At 37.6% G+C, this 14,553-nt stretch overlaps 3 protein-coding genes across 3 annotated transcripts; 1 reads left to right on the top strand and 2 right to left on the bottom strand.

Annotated features, from left to right (window-relative positions):
• The first annotated feature begins 4,070 nt into the window (after nucleotides 1-4,070).
• Nucleotides 4,071-5,880, top strand: LOC126742760 (60S acidic ribosomal protein P2). The gene is made up of 4 exons (XM_050449552.1): nucleotides 4,071-4,194; nucleotides 4,433-4,604; nucleotides 5,412-5,504; nucleotides 5,726-5,880. Exons 2-4 carry the CDS (start codon nucleotides 4,433-4,435, stop codon nucleotides 5,797-5,799), a joined length of 339 nt encoding a protein of 112 aa, XP_050305509.1. The 5' UTR covers nucleotides 4,071-4,194; the 3' UTR covers nucleotides 5,800-5,880.
• Nucleotides 5,881-9,206: 3,326 nt separating this feature from the next.
• LOC126742752 (acyl-CoA-binding domain-containing protein 6-like) lies at nucleotides 9,207-10,138 on the bottom strand. The gene has a single exon (XM_050449543.1). The coding sequence runs from the start codon at nucleotides 9,996-9,998 to the stop codon at nucleotides 9,249-9,251; it is 750 nt and encodes a 249-aa protein (XP_050305500.1). The 5' UTR covers nucleotides 9,999-10,138; the 3' UTR covers nucleotides 9,207-9,248.
• A 2,386-nt stretch (nucleotides 10,139-12,524) lies between these two features.
• Nucleotides 12,525-14,215, bottom strand: LOC126742738 (rab proteins geranylgeranyltransferase component A 1). The gene has a single exon (XM_050449524.1). The coding sequence runs from the start codon at nucleotides 14,043-14,045 to the stop codon at nucleotides 12,606-12,608; it is 1,440 nt and encodes a 479-aa protein (XP_050305481.1). The 5' UTR covers nucleotides 14,046-14,215; the 3' UTR covers nucleotides 12,525-12,605.
• Nucleotides 14,216-14,553: the final 338 nt, after the last annotated feature.

The raw sequence follows: 14,553 nt of genomic DNA, 5'->3' as shown, positions 1-14,553 counted from the left end.
TCAGATTATTGGTCCACTCGTAGTATCTATAACCTTGCAGTTCCGCGAGCAGTGATGTCAAGGAACAGGTATCAGTTACTGTTGTCAATGGTTCATTTTAATGACAATGAAACAATTCGTCGCCTTGCACACATAGAGGCGTATCTGGAATATTTGTATTTTACAGGAAAAGCATTTTAAAATGTTGGCTCAAGAGAAACTCTCGCTGTGAGAAAACGGTTTGGAATTTGCGGCTTAAATTTTGTGCTCATGTGGGCATCTATGATTAGAACAATTTGCTATTACGAAATTTTAAATAGGTTTTCCAGTTTTTCCAAAAATCAAAAAAAGATTGAGATACGCCTTTTTGTGTGCTGTAATCGAATTGTTTTAAAAAAGTTACGCCCTTTGCAAAATAACAACATCCCATGGTAATCAAACTTTTATTCGAAGTAACAAACTGTAACAAAAAAACTAAATTGTTTATAACATAAAACGATAAAAATACGGACTTATACGTGTGGAAGAGATCTGTAAAATGACCCATGCTCCTGAGATCGAATTACAGGAGTTTCTCCACTGCACAAAGAAATTAGGTCCTGATATTTTAGACATGTTATCTTTGGTCGTTCATTGTTAAGTTCTCCGAGGGAAAAATGATCTATGTTTGTTCTCTTCAATGTGAGGCTTCTATAATGTTCATCACAGTGAGACACTTTAAAAAAAATATTATCTGGACTTTCCTTTTCAACTTTAATTTCAAAGATTTCTGTCCAGTTGATTTGGTTTCTGTCATCATCTTGGCGTATGCTTAAAACTCTTAAATCTTTCGACAAGCCTTTAAAATCTATGAAATTGGAATTACATTATAGGGATTTTTAGCCCTAACTAGTCTAAAAATCGGAATCAACTGAGATGGAACAAATATGTTTCCTGAACGCGAAATGGCAGTACTTATGGCACTATGGAGCCCCCTTAGTGCCAAACAAAAAGGCGTATGTAAGATACGCCTTTTTGTCTGCTGTTTTAAAATGACTTGATGAGATAGGCCTAAACAGTTTGCGTGCATAACCCAGGCAATAAATTATATTGAGTTACGCCCTTTTGAGAGCAGCTAGAAAACACCAAATTTGTCAAGCTTCGGGCGAAATCCAAAAAAATTCAAATCGACGACAGAAAGGCATAAGCGACACACACGCTTTTTTTCAGGAGACGAAAAAAACGTTTACAGTCGTAAAATATTTATATCATTGATTTTTTTTTTAAATTTTGATGTTCCTGATATAAAAGATTTTGTTTTGAAATGTTTTTATTGAATAAATCTTACACAAACATGACATATTTAACATTTTGGCGCTTACGTCTTTTTCAAAATATTCTGTGGCGAAAAAGCCTTTTCAGGTGGCATCTCCATGTTGTAATTTGTAAAGGCAAAAAATGTGTTTTTATTGTTCTTACTTACAAATTTAGCACTGGTTATGTTAGAAATCTTAATCTCCATGCCACTGAGTGTCTTAAGTTTTTTAGGAGTAGATACAGATTTCCAATCTAAAAAGTCCCCGTAGTGCATTGAAACTACTTCGTAAGGCTTTGGGCGACGTCTAGCATTTCGAATGACAGTCGTCCATTCTGAAGGTGCCTCAATATTCATTTTTGATGCATAGCGTTCAACGACCGCATGTACGCTATCAACGGGCATATAAGTATGGCCTGCAACCAGATAAGTTATTGTTATTTCTTTTATTGACTTTCGAGAATTCGACACAAAATACTGTAACATTGAAAAAACATTTTTGAAAATAGGTAAATGGGGCTTAAGAAGTATATTATTTTGATGCCAAAAAATAAAATTCGTGATTTTAGCGCTTATGCCTTTTTGTCGTAACGCCATCGAAATTATGAGTTACGTCCCTTTGTATGCAAGGCGACGAATTGTACCGGGAGAGCGTTTGGGAAAAATCAAGCCGCTTGTCGATATCCTGAAGAGAAAGTTTCAAAATCTATTTTGCTCGGGTGAATTTATTGTTATTGACGAGACATTAGTACCTTGGAGGGGACGACTAATTTTTTGCCAATATATACCATATAAAGCGCATCGATATGGTATTAAACTTTTTAAATTATGCTCAGTAGATGGTTATACCTGGGACTTAAAAATCTACAGTGGAAAGTCTGCAAGCGAGGAGAGAGAAACCGGACTAGCGAAAAACGTCTGCACGGAACTCTTAAATAATCTTCTGGACCAGGGAAGAACGCTTTATGTCGATAATTTTTATACAAGCTAAGAACTAGCAAAAGCCCTGTTATCCAGACAGACACATGTTGTAGGTACAGTAAGGTCATCTAAAAAGGATCTTCCGAAAGAGGTTCTTCAGAAGAATTTGAAAAGAGGAGAAATCATAGCCCGAGAAGATAATATTGGTATAGTTATCTTGAAATGGAAGGATACCAGAGATGTGAGAATGCTTTCCACAAAACATGCTCCGGAACTTGTTCCAGTAAAAACAAAAACGTCCCTAAAAAAGCAAAAATCATCTTCACAAGAACGAAGCTCGATCACTGCCTCTAATACTGCTCCATTACAAGTTCTGCCTTCCACGAGCTCTAATATTGATGCTTTGTCATCACAAGAAGAAGACGAGACTCCAACAAACCCCACTGAAGAAATAGAATCTGAGCGACAAGATGAACCGTCTGAAGAAAACGTGTTAGCGAGACCTTTGAGTGTTCCCACCGCAGCTTCCGTCCCAAGACCGAAAAAAAAACGTGCCACTGAAAAGCCATTAACTGTACTTGATTATAACCAGGGTATAAAGCTGGAATAGATCTCTCCGACCAGATGGGGTCCTACTCATGCCCGTCACAGCCTCAGATTTGCCTGCCTTGTTTTAATTCTTTTTTTCTCTTGCTTGTGTTCATATTTTTTTAGAACTTTTTTTTAGTTAAAAAACACTTGATTAAGTACTATAATATTATAGTAATCATGTGTGTAATCAATCAATTATAATATTAAGAAAAATACTATTTTTCACGAAATTTTGTGTTTTTTTAAAATACGAAGTAATAACCTTTAGCAATAATAATATGCCGCGGCCAACTATGTCTAGAGAGTCGTGCGGGACCAACCGTGTAAGCCACAGAACACAAATATATAAGTAAGTGTAAGCCACCCATTTAAATAGCATTAGATGTCATGCACTATGGAACGACACGGCAGTAGATGATTATTAATTCGACCCGTGTTTCAGTGTTTTTTAAAATATGTACAAAATTTTGAAAAAAAGAATTTTTTGGGAATTTTTGTATTTTTAATTAAATTCCCATGTCTCGAGTCGTTCTAGAGTCGTTGTTTAACGCAGTCGTTGTTTAAATAGTGTAACGCAGGTAAAGTTGCCTATCCCAGGCAGCCACCAATAATATCAAAACTTTCATCCCCTCAAATAGTCACACTTTTTTCCGCAATTTGGATTTTAAACAGGTCATTAAATTACTTTACTGGGTCTATGTAAAGTATTATTTCTTTTAAATGCAAACACCTATCACGTAAAGGCATCCCTTCGAGGAGTGCATTTAACCACATAAACGGTTTAAACTGGTTTATACCAAGTGGCAAAGCACATCTCTTATCAAAACTAGTTTCTCTCCTTCACCCTCTCTGCCAACTGTCACTTGTCAATCCGAGTCCAGCTGTCATTTATCAGTTTAAATCGGCCCTTAATGGTTTTTTTTAATTTGTTTTCAACCTTCTTTAAATTAATTTAAAATCAGTTTCCAGGCATTTGAATTATTAGCAACCCAACTTGAGCATACATCTAGTGTGCATTTAACCACAACACGTTCAAATTTGTCTATCCCAAGTAGCAAAGGCCACCAAAATTAACTTCCTCTCTTCTTATTAGTCACACTTATCGATCTTTTTTTCCGCTATTTTGTTTCAAAACTGTTTAAAATATAAAGTCTTTTAAACGCAAATACTTATCAAGTAAGGGCGTCTGTTCTGAAAGTGCATTTAACCACATAAACTCTTAAGCTACTTTAACTGACGTAGCAAAGACCATCAAACCCAATTTCTCTCCTCCCCCCCCCCCCCCCCAAACCCTTACTAACTGTCACTTGTCATTTCGAGACCAGCTGTCCACTGCCTGTCACTAGTCAATCTCTTTTTAAACCATTTTGTTTTCGTGAGTAGACTCGTTTCGTGTCTCTTGACTTAAAGTAAGTGCGAAAACCGTAACAAATCCCAATTATCTTCCATAAATATTTCCATTAAATCACAGAACCGACTTTCCCTGACGTCCCGCAACCCTTCAATCCAAAAAATCCCTCGGGATTTCCTAGATTTTTCCCGATATTTTTTGTTTCCATTCAAACACTTAGGTTAAGTGCGCAATTGTTTACTTGTGTAAAACCGGGGGGGAAGAATGTTTTTAACACAACGTAATATGATTTTTAGATGCGTTACGTGGCTGCTTACTTATTGGCCGTATTGGGAGGCAATGCCGCCCCAAAAGCCGCCGACCTCGAAAAGATCTTGGGGTCCGTCGGTATCGAGGCCGACTCCGAGAGGCTCAACAAAGTCATCTCCCAGCTGAATGGCAAGTCTATCGACGAAGTCATCGCTCAAGGTAGGTCTAGAACATTATAGTCTTAGAATCACCGGATATAGGATGTAGTATCAAAAGTTTCCTTTCTACTCTCGATAAATTTGTCCAAGTTGTGTATGATTATTAGAATTAGTCCAATTGAATTGAAAAAAAAAACCTCATCTTTGTATGGAAAGTCATATTCAGTAAGTAACTTGCTTCCTTCATGAATTTGGTCAATATGTACTGTATTAAATTTGATGGTAATACTGCTAAGTACAATGTTGGTGCCCTACAGGGATCCTAACTTGGTCTAGTGCTGTTCCTTAAACACAAGTGATCTGCCCTAACTTTATATTGCACATGAATTTACATTTTTTGCTGATGAAACAATCATCCTCCGGCATCAGTCAGATGTCACTCGATTAGAGATAAAACTGATGTACCATTTGTATTATCAAAGATGTGCCAATCTTTTACTTCCAGTTTCCAGGTGGATAGGTTAGGGTTATTTTTGATTGCACCCAAATGGTTACTTTATTACTTACTATACCAGGAATAATGAATGAATGGCTCCTTGGTATCAGAAGCTTCAAAGATCCTGTAATGGCAGATCATACTCTCTATGTATGGAGTACAGTTTTTTCTGCATTTAAGGAGTACCTTCCCAATTGTTTTATGCCTTGTGTTGTTTGCTGAAACCCCTTTTTTGAATGATGATTTAATACCATCTTTCGACTGATGAAAGTATTGATGCACAAAAATCACCTGATGCGCTAACTAAAACTAATCAATTTCTGCATATGATTTTTATGTGCAGTTTTACTATAAACATATTCTTAATTCCAGGCAGGGAAAAACTGAGCTCGATGCCCGCCGGAGGTGCCGCCCCCGCAGCAGCCGCTGCTGGAGGCGCTGCCCCTGCTGCCGAAGAGAAGAAAGGTTAGTAAATTTGATTTCGTATTTTTTTGCTAATTTTGTAAAGAATTCCCGGTTTAATTAGTTTTTTATTAGTTTTAATGATGATTTCCAAATCACCATCTTTCGACTGAAAGTTTTGATGTACAATTTCATAGCTGAGCTCTTTGGATTGTTTACTTCAAATTCCCGCAAAACGTTGATTTTCTTTTAATTAATTTTTTGTGGTCTTTTTTTTATTGCAGAAGCCAAGAAGGAAGAAAAGAAAGAAGAGTCCGAGTCTGAAGATGACGACATGGGCTTCGCTCTTTTCGACTAAACATGTGTACAAATTACGCATATTAATTTTTTTAAGTTGTAACTAAGTTTTAATAAAAAAGTACAAAAATTGAACTAAAAACGGTGTTTTTGTTTCTGTTTTATTCTAGTACAAGGAATTAATAATAATTAAGGAATATAAACACCAGGCAAAAACTCTTCATATGGTTTGTTCAGGTGCAGTACTGCTGCATTTGATTTATTATTTCCTAAGTGTGAAGCGAAATCGTTGTTTTTGGGGTTCAATTTGAGTCGAGACTGTTGTAAGCAGAGCAGGGTTAAAAGAATGTTATTTACTTGTTAGTTTATGACGATTCAATGAATTTCTGCACCCAAGATCTTAGTTTGCCACACCTGTATATGTAGATACAGTTCTCTAGAAAAAGGTGAAAGTTTGATGAATGGGCAAATGGAAATCCTACAAACTTATTTATTTAGTGCATTGGTTTACAGAAAAACTCCTAATATAAAACAGGAGAACAGTATTAAAGTAGGTATTAATCAACTAACAAGGTAATAAATTGGGACAGTCAACAGAAAGGAAAGATCGGATTAACAGAGTATGAGGAGTAAAGACCTAAAATAGATGATTTTTAATTTCCGTTGTAAGGGAGGTATTAAAAATACCCAAACTAATAAGACAACATATTATGCTTAATAGATGAAAAGTCATTATACAAAACCAATAAACTGAAAAAACTAAATACTATAGGAAAACAGCACATTTTATAGAACATAACAGCAGAGACAACCAAATTGGTTGTCTCTGATAACAGTACAAAAGAGCTGAGCCTTCCGCCTCTGGACCTCGTTGTGCAATTCGAGGCCATGAGGACTGCGTACAGGCTATGCGTCCTCGGCGAACTACGTGCTGGTGAGACCGGTCACGGGCCATACAGGAATGTCCTCTTCTTCTGATGGGCAGTGACTGTGGACTGCGAGGGATTCGTGACGCACATTGCAGGCAGAGAGGAGTGGCAGCATTCCAACAGACCTGCATTGCTAAATAGGGGGACCATCTGGTACACAGATGGCTCCAGAATGAATAACAGAGCTTGATCGGGGCTTATTGGTGGGATCCCACATACCAGTAGGGCATACTCGCTGGGGGAGCACCCCACTATCTTCCAGGCCGAAGTATTCGCTGTATTAAAATGCGGACAGAAAATCCTAAACTGCGTACACCGCAATACAGTCGTATCAGTACGCTCGGACAGCAGAGCTGCCATTAAGGCTATCACGGCCGCAAAGGTAAGCTCCAAGCTTGTATTAGAGTGCATAAAAGTCCTGAAAAAACTAGTACAGGTTGGATGCAGGGTCCAGCTCGTCTGGATACCTGATGGCCATGCAGGTAATGAGGAAGCGGACTCTCTTGCCAGACTGGGATCCGCGAATGTGCCGATGGGGCCGGAACCCAAATGCGTTGCGGTCGCGTCAATGGAGGGTCTGCTGGACAAGTGGACCCACCGAAGATGGACTGAGTCCCCTGGTATGAGACAGGCCAAAGCGCACATAGGTGGGCCCTCTGCCTGTCTCACCAAAAATCTACTACGCCTAAAAAGACGCGAAATTCGGCTAGTGACAGGTCTTTTAACCGGTCTTAAGAAGCCATCTCCATACTATCGGTATTGCGGACAACCCGGAATGCCGATGGTGCTGTGAGGAGGATGAAACCGTTGACCATGTAGTCGGGGAGTGCCCAGCACTCACGCGCGCCAGGTTCAAATACTTGGGTAACACTTTCCTTTCAGTGTACCGAGCGACTTTAAGTCCTTCAGACCAGAGAGCCTTATCGGTTTCTCTAAGGCCGTTGGGCTCTGGTAACCCCCGGTGGGGCATGACGGGTCCATCAGGAGACCTATATGCACAACTGCCTTGGCAGCCCACTGTTTCTTCAATTCAATTCAACAGTACAAAAATTGATTTGACTCAAAGACAGCCGAAATTTCAAGCTCACAACTTTAGAGTATACTATAGACCAAGGGAGAGAATTAAATGGGGTGTTTATATAGGTATATATAAAAATATTTAGTGCGTTTGAATGCAGATGTAGTGCTATTAAACAGGTCAATATCATTATTGCTGTGTAAAATATTAAATCATGAGCAAGCTCGACATAAAGGTGCATTTCTTGCTAAGTTAGTAGGTAGGTCTATTTTCTAAATAAAAAACGAAGGTGTGTTCTAGTGCATATAGGGGGAACAAAAAAGTTCCTTAAAATATGAGGTGCATCAATTTTATAGTTGCATACTTTAAATAAAAAAAGGTGACTGCCAGAATAGCGCAGTTCCTCAGAGATAAAAAATTAAATCTTTGTAGAAGTAAGTAGTTTATGATCATACCCCCTTGGAGGGTATATTCCACCAATTTTGAAGCATAGATACTTCAAAAACCTGCGCTGCACATATTTTAGTCTGTTTATATGGAGTCAAGAAACCACACCATTACTGCATAAAATAATTTAGGCCATTATACAAATTAAGAAAACCTTTTAAATTCTCTTGTTGATCTGATTATGAAACCATGAATTGTTCTACATAAAAAAAATAACAAATTTTAGCAAGGTACTAAAAATGTTGTGTAATATTTCAGGACAGTCAAGTTGATTGGTCAGTAACAGTAAACAAAAACACTTGTGAGAAATGTTTTCTTCTGATTAAAAGAGATTCCATATTAAACAGGTTGAGTACCTCTTCCGCTAGGAATTCTTGAAGTAGAGCAGCTTTAAAAATCCTCTCAATGTGTTGATTATATTTGGCTGACCTGACTATCAAGCCTAGATCTAATAGAGGAAAAAAGACATTTAAAAGTAGATGCATTATTTAATTAGTTGATGGCTTTGCCTGGAGATAAAGACAAATGTCTTGGTTGACTTTATTATGGATTTTTAGTGTAATTGAAGCTTGTCCCTATCTCTCTTAGGAAAATATAAAAAACAGCCTTTTGATGTTACTATAATTACAATTGGCCAGCTGGAAATATTTTTTTCCATGCTATTCAGGCCATAATTCACCTTGTAACCTATAAACCACATTATTTTGTTTCCTTCCAGGAAGATTAATTTCTTCTAAGAAATTTGGAAAATTTTCACCTTTTGCGCATTTTTTAAAATTAAATATTACTTAAAAACAGAGGCTCTGAAACTGTTTATTAAAATGAAAATATTTTTCCAAAATTTGAAACTTAGTGAACCTTCATGTACAGTTCTTCCAAGGAGTCATAATGTATTTTTTCCAGGTGCTTGAAACCCTCTACTACTTCTTTTAGGAGTTTAGATTATTAGCATAAAGCAGTACTTTTGAGTCAAGCCTGACACACCATTGATAAAAACATCAAATATAAGTGGGCCAAACTTTTGTAAATCACAATAACACATTTGTACCAGTTAGACCAAATAAACCAAAAATCTTAACTAAACAAACTTTATATTTCAAAAAACATTGAAAATCTTTACAAAGCATCCCTTATACAATCATCACAAGCCACATCCTTTGGTGTACACCCATCCGAATCCTCTATACTTGTCTGCGCCCCATTTTTAACTAAATATTTAACACACTCGACATGTCCACAGGCAGCTGCATAATGCAAAGCAGTTTGACCTCCTGAATCTTTTAAATCAACATCACAACCCTTTTTTATTAGAAGACTTAATATGCTTAAGTCTCCTATATCGGCTGCATAGTGAATCAGTCCCATGCCACTACAGTCCAGAGAGTTTATGTTGGATTTGTTGCTTGCTAAATATTCAGTAACTTGCTCCAAATTCCCTTCACGAATATAGTCACAAATGTTTTGGGTTAGTGGTTGTGGCATGGGGGCAAACGAAGACACTTTTGCCCAAGAATCTGCTTTACTGGTGGTTGTTGTTTGGTCACAAACAAAGTCTGGGCTAAGCAGTTTTACTTGTTCAACATATTGTTGTTTTGCCTCAGCTTGGTTTAAGTTCCCCAAACTGTTCCATGCCTCCCATTTTGCTTTGCCTTTGGCATCATACCAACTGGGTTTCGAAGTGTTACACACCCCTTCAATTGCTTGTTTGTACAATCCATAAAGCGTTAAAAGGTCTTTATTGTCCAGCTTACCGGCGATGCTTTGCACATGTTTTGCCGCCTGTTCGAATTCGTTTGTCAGAGGGTCACTTACGCCAATCCCCAGCTCCCTTAAGTCACTATAATCATCACTACTTACTACAGACATGTTATGCTATGTGAGACGGTTTAATGGTGGTTATCAGTTTCCTGGTTGGCCGGCGACACTTTTATGTTATGCCCGTCGATTTTATGATTGGTTACGTTTTGGGCGTCCTCGAAGCCCTGTTTGTTCCCGAACCCGACGAAACCGAAATGCTTCGATAGGCCGGTACTTTTGTCGAAGACTACGGTGGATAGTTGCACGGGGCCGAATTTACTGAAATACTGTCTCAGCTCGGTTTGTCCTACGGTCCAGGGCAGGTTGCCGACGTATAATTTGAATAGTCTGTTTACAGCATTATTGGCCATCGCTAAGGGTGAAAAATGGGGTTTATTCACATGCAAAAATGTGATTCGGGAACCTCAGGAACTTGTAAGCTGTCACTGTCAACAATGACTTATTGACAGCTTGGCAAAATTGAGGTTAGAGGTCAACGTCAGGAAAATTGAAGGTTAGGTCAGTAGAGCGGCGAAAAATTATCGATATAACAACTAAAAAAATTATCGATATACTAACTAATATATTATAAATATTAACCCGTGTGCGAGTTAATCCTGGTTCAACCTGTTATGTAATTCTTCAATATCACCATTTGGATGAAAAACTATATTGATCCAGGATTAGCTTAACAACAAGTTATCCCATTAATTATTATATTGAACTGTCAATGTCAAGAATGACTGATTGGAATATTTGAGGTTAGAGTTAAACATCAGAAATTGAGGGTTAGGTTAATAGAGCGGAGAAACAATATAGATATTTTTAAATAGTAGTTTTTGTATTAAACGTTATTTGTAAATGTTATCCCATCAATCATATTGAACAGTCAATATCAAAAATGATGATAGTCTGATTGACGACTTGAAAAGTTTCAAGTTAGGATCGTCAAAATCAGAAAAATTGAGGATTAGCTCAATAGGCCGGAGAAATATTATCGATATTTTTCAAAAATAACCTTTGCCTTACACGTTATTTCTAAATATTGTCCCGGACGCTGCTTACGTTGACCAAGAATCAGCTGACCCGAGGTCATAAAATTAAGGGTTATGTCAATAGAGCTGAGAAACATTATCGATATTTAAAATGGTAACTTTTGGCTTAAACGTTATTTCTAAATGTAATACCGGATGCGACTTACGTTACCATCAGATTAGCTAACCTGATAAATTATTCCATCAATTATCTTAAACTGTTGTCAAAATGACTCATGGTCCGAAGACAGCTTTTGGAAAGTTTTATGTTAGGGTTAAGCGTCATTGTCTGAAAATTTGAGGTTAGGTCAATAGAGCAAGAAAAGATTATCGGTATTTTTAAATAGTGACCTGTTTTAAGCGATATTTCTAGATAATATCGCGAGTGCGAGTTACGTTAACTCATGATTAGCTAACTTGATAAATTATTGCATCAATAAACGAACAATTGAAGCTTGATCAACTCGAGGGTTAATAAGCCCTTACCTAAGTTTTGTATAGAAAAGAACTGGCTATCGATATTTTCAAAAACTAACTTGCACTTGTTATTTCCTAAGGGATAAAATATTAAGGGTTTCCCGCTGAATTCATATTATTCCCAGAAAAGCCAAACCCAAACAACTTAACCATAATTAACTCAACACACGGTGATTTCATAGAAGAAAACATCCGCACGAGCCAAATATAGCACTCATATGCAAGAGGTGCGAATCATTAAGTAAACCGACGTGCGCAAAACTTAAAGCGAAACGAAATTTCTTAAATAAATAAACAATTCCGATCAGTTTGCTCATCCTTTATTTCTTTATAGATCAAATTAATTAGTGTGTGAGTATGTGCGTCAATCAACCCACTATAGTGCTAGAACAGTCACGAATGCCACTCGCCGGGAGTATAAAAGGAGTTGCAAAGGCTTTGCTGCGATTAAAAGAACATTTTTATATAAGTGAGCAAGATGTATATCAAATCGTGTGTTTTATTATTAGTGTTTATGGTGCTGGTGAACGCGAAAAGTTTAGCTAAACCAGCATTAGTGAGAGACTTTGCAGTTGAGCTGCCATCAAATGAGAGGATCACAAAAAGGGATACCGAACAAGTAGTGTTCACACGTGCAGAAGAAGGAACACCAGAGGGTTCCCAGTCAGTCGAAAGTGATGTCGAGCCAATTTCCTTAAAGCAGGAGTTTGAACCGAAAGAAAGGGAGAAACGATATTTGCTGCAGAACACGAACTTTCCATTAGGGGACGTGATGGGCAGGATCTGATCTCCAGGAGAAACCACCATAGGAGAGAGCTGACTTGACTCGATTGATCTCATTTTGTGATTTTCTGACTTTTGTTTTACACTACCTAATAAATAAACAATAAAATGTTGTTCCTAAGAAACGTTCTTTGACTCCTTTTGGGGTAATATCGATAGTATCACCCAATCCTATTTGATGCTAAATGTTTTTGCTTCCTAAGGTTATGTTTGAATTACCATTTGTCTCAGTGGACTCAATGAGTTCTATTTTATTTTCCATGAATCTCCAGAAAATCTTCATAAAATGATACAACTCATATAGAAGGCATTAAATTCTATATTAAATAACAGTACACCAACTAATATATCACAAATGCAAATATTTAATTTATGCTTATATCTAAAAATCTCCGCTAGGAGCTGCTTCTTTTTCTGTTACCCCGTCCTCTTGCTCCTTAAAATCGACACTCCCTTGAACACACTCCTCGCCGATAATGATCTCTTCCGGATCAGGAGCCCTGGGCAAAAACTCCTCACCCGGATACAAACTTTCAAAAATCATTTTTGCCTTTTTAATGCTAGAGTCATAATCCAGGTCTACATCAGGCCCAGGGCATAAAAACACATTTTCAGGAAACTCTTTGAACTCGTCACTCATCAAATCATTTGATGATTCTGGTAAAGTGAAGTAGCTGGACCATAAAACTTTGGGGCTCCCTTCGTCTTCAGTAAACAAACATGCAACTACATGGGCAAAATCCTCTTTGGGTTTAGTAATTTGCTTACAACTCATATGGACTAAATAAACATCTTTGGGGCATGTCCCTGTTAAGCTTCCCAATTCCAAAACAGTCACTAACCCAATATCTTTTTCAGGAGGATATACTAAAAGGGTTAAATGTTCTGATTCGCTACTTAAAACTGACTTATCAGTTATGAAAACTGCCCTGGAAATGCCCCCTTTATTATTAACCTTACGAAATTCAGCTTCTCCCAAAACAAAATGTTGCCCCGAAACCTCTTGATCTTTTAAAACCAGAGCCTCAACTCTATTGTTTTCAATTTTTAAACTATGCGGCATATCGAGGGCGAAAGTGCCCCCAAAAACTGCACTTAACCTACAAAAAGCTTGTGGAGTGTCACCGCTGCCATACATAGAAAACAAAAACGGGGTTTTCCCAAACCTGCCTAAGCTTTGTAAAAACCTTTTGGTGTTTTCTATGCCCTCCGAAACCGGAGTTACATCAGTGCTCCTCGCCATAGCATACAAAACAAAATGCACCAAATTGTCTGATAATTTTTTACTTGTGAGAAACTCCTTGAAAGTTTGATTAGGATCACTTATAACAACTTCTTCATCTAAAGAAGTTAACAGTTTCATTAACATACGTTTTTCTATCACTGACACTTTGTTATTAGCAAAAACATCAGAACGGGAACAAGGCACTAGTTCCAGTTGTCCATTAAGTGAAGTTAAGATTCTGCTGACACTCCGAAACTCTGTATACCTGGCAATGTTGGATGATATAAGGAGTTCCACGAAATCTCCTCGGGCATAATGCACTTTTGGTACTAAATCTATGTTGAATTTTCTAGAGTTTTTTAGTAGAGATTCACTATCTTCAGTCCAAAAGTTGCTTTCGAAGTCTTGAATATGAATGGGGGGACTCGTTTTTAGGGCTTCCAAGTTGAATGAGGCCCATTGGCCCCCATAGAAGTCATTCTCGTCCAAATGTAGCACCGATTTTCCAATTCGGCTTGCTGCGGCCGATATTACTGACTCTATAAAACCGGTACCGATGATGATTAGATCGAAGTTTGACGGCAGTTTTTGGTCCATTGATGAAAATTGTGTGTTTTTTTTTAATTAGCAAGAAATTGATCACATTAGATGCAAAACAAATTGTTTACAACAAACAGGTTAGCGATCAGCTGTTTATTGACAGTTGACAGATGGCAATTGCAAAGTGTTTAAGCTTGTTTGTAGGTCACCCACAATACATAATACGTATTAAAGGTATTTATAAACTTTTGAAGAGAACATAACTGCGATTAATTAGACAATTTTCAAAAAAAACAAAATTTTTTGTCAATTTGAAAAAAAATCTTACTCATTCAAAGTGGGTTGCCTATAACAATCGCGTTCTTGATAACCATATGGCTTCTGTCACTTGTCCCTTATGTCAGCTGTCAGTTTAAATTTCAACAGTTCAATGTAAACAAACGGTGTAATTAAAACGAGCGCATTTAAATGCCTTCCAAGCGGTTAAGCGATCATTTTGAAGCGATGGAGGATTTGAGGCCGCACCAAGACGAGCTCCTTCAACTGGCGACTTTGGCCGGCATTC

Source organism: Anthonomus grandis, chromosome 12 (assembly GCF_022605725.1).
Source record: "Anthonomus grandis grandis chromosome 12, icAntGran1.3, whole genome shotgun sequence".
Classification (NCBI taxonomy): domain Eukaryota; kingdom Metazoa; phylum Arthropoda; class Insecta; order Coleoptera; family Curculionidae; genus Anthonomus; species Anthonomus grandis.
This window is presented reverse-complemented; position numbering and strand designations above follow the sequence as displayed.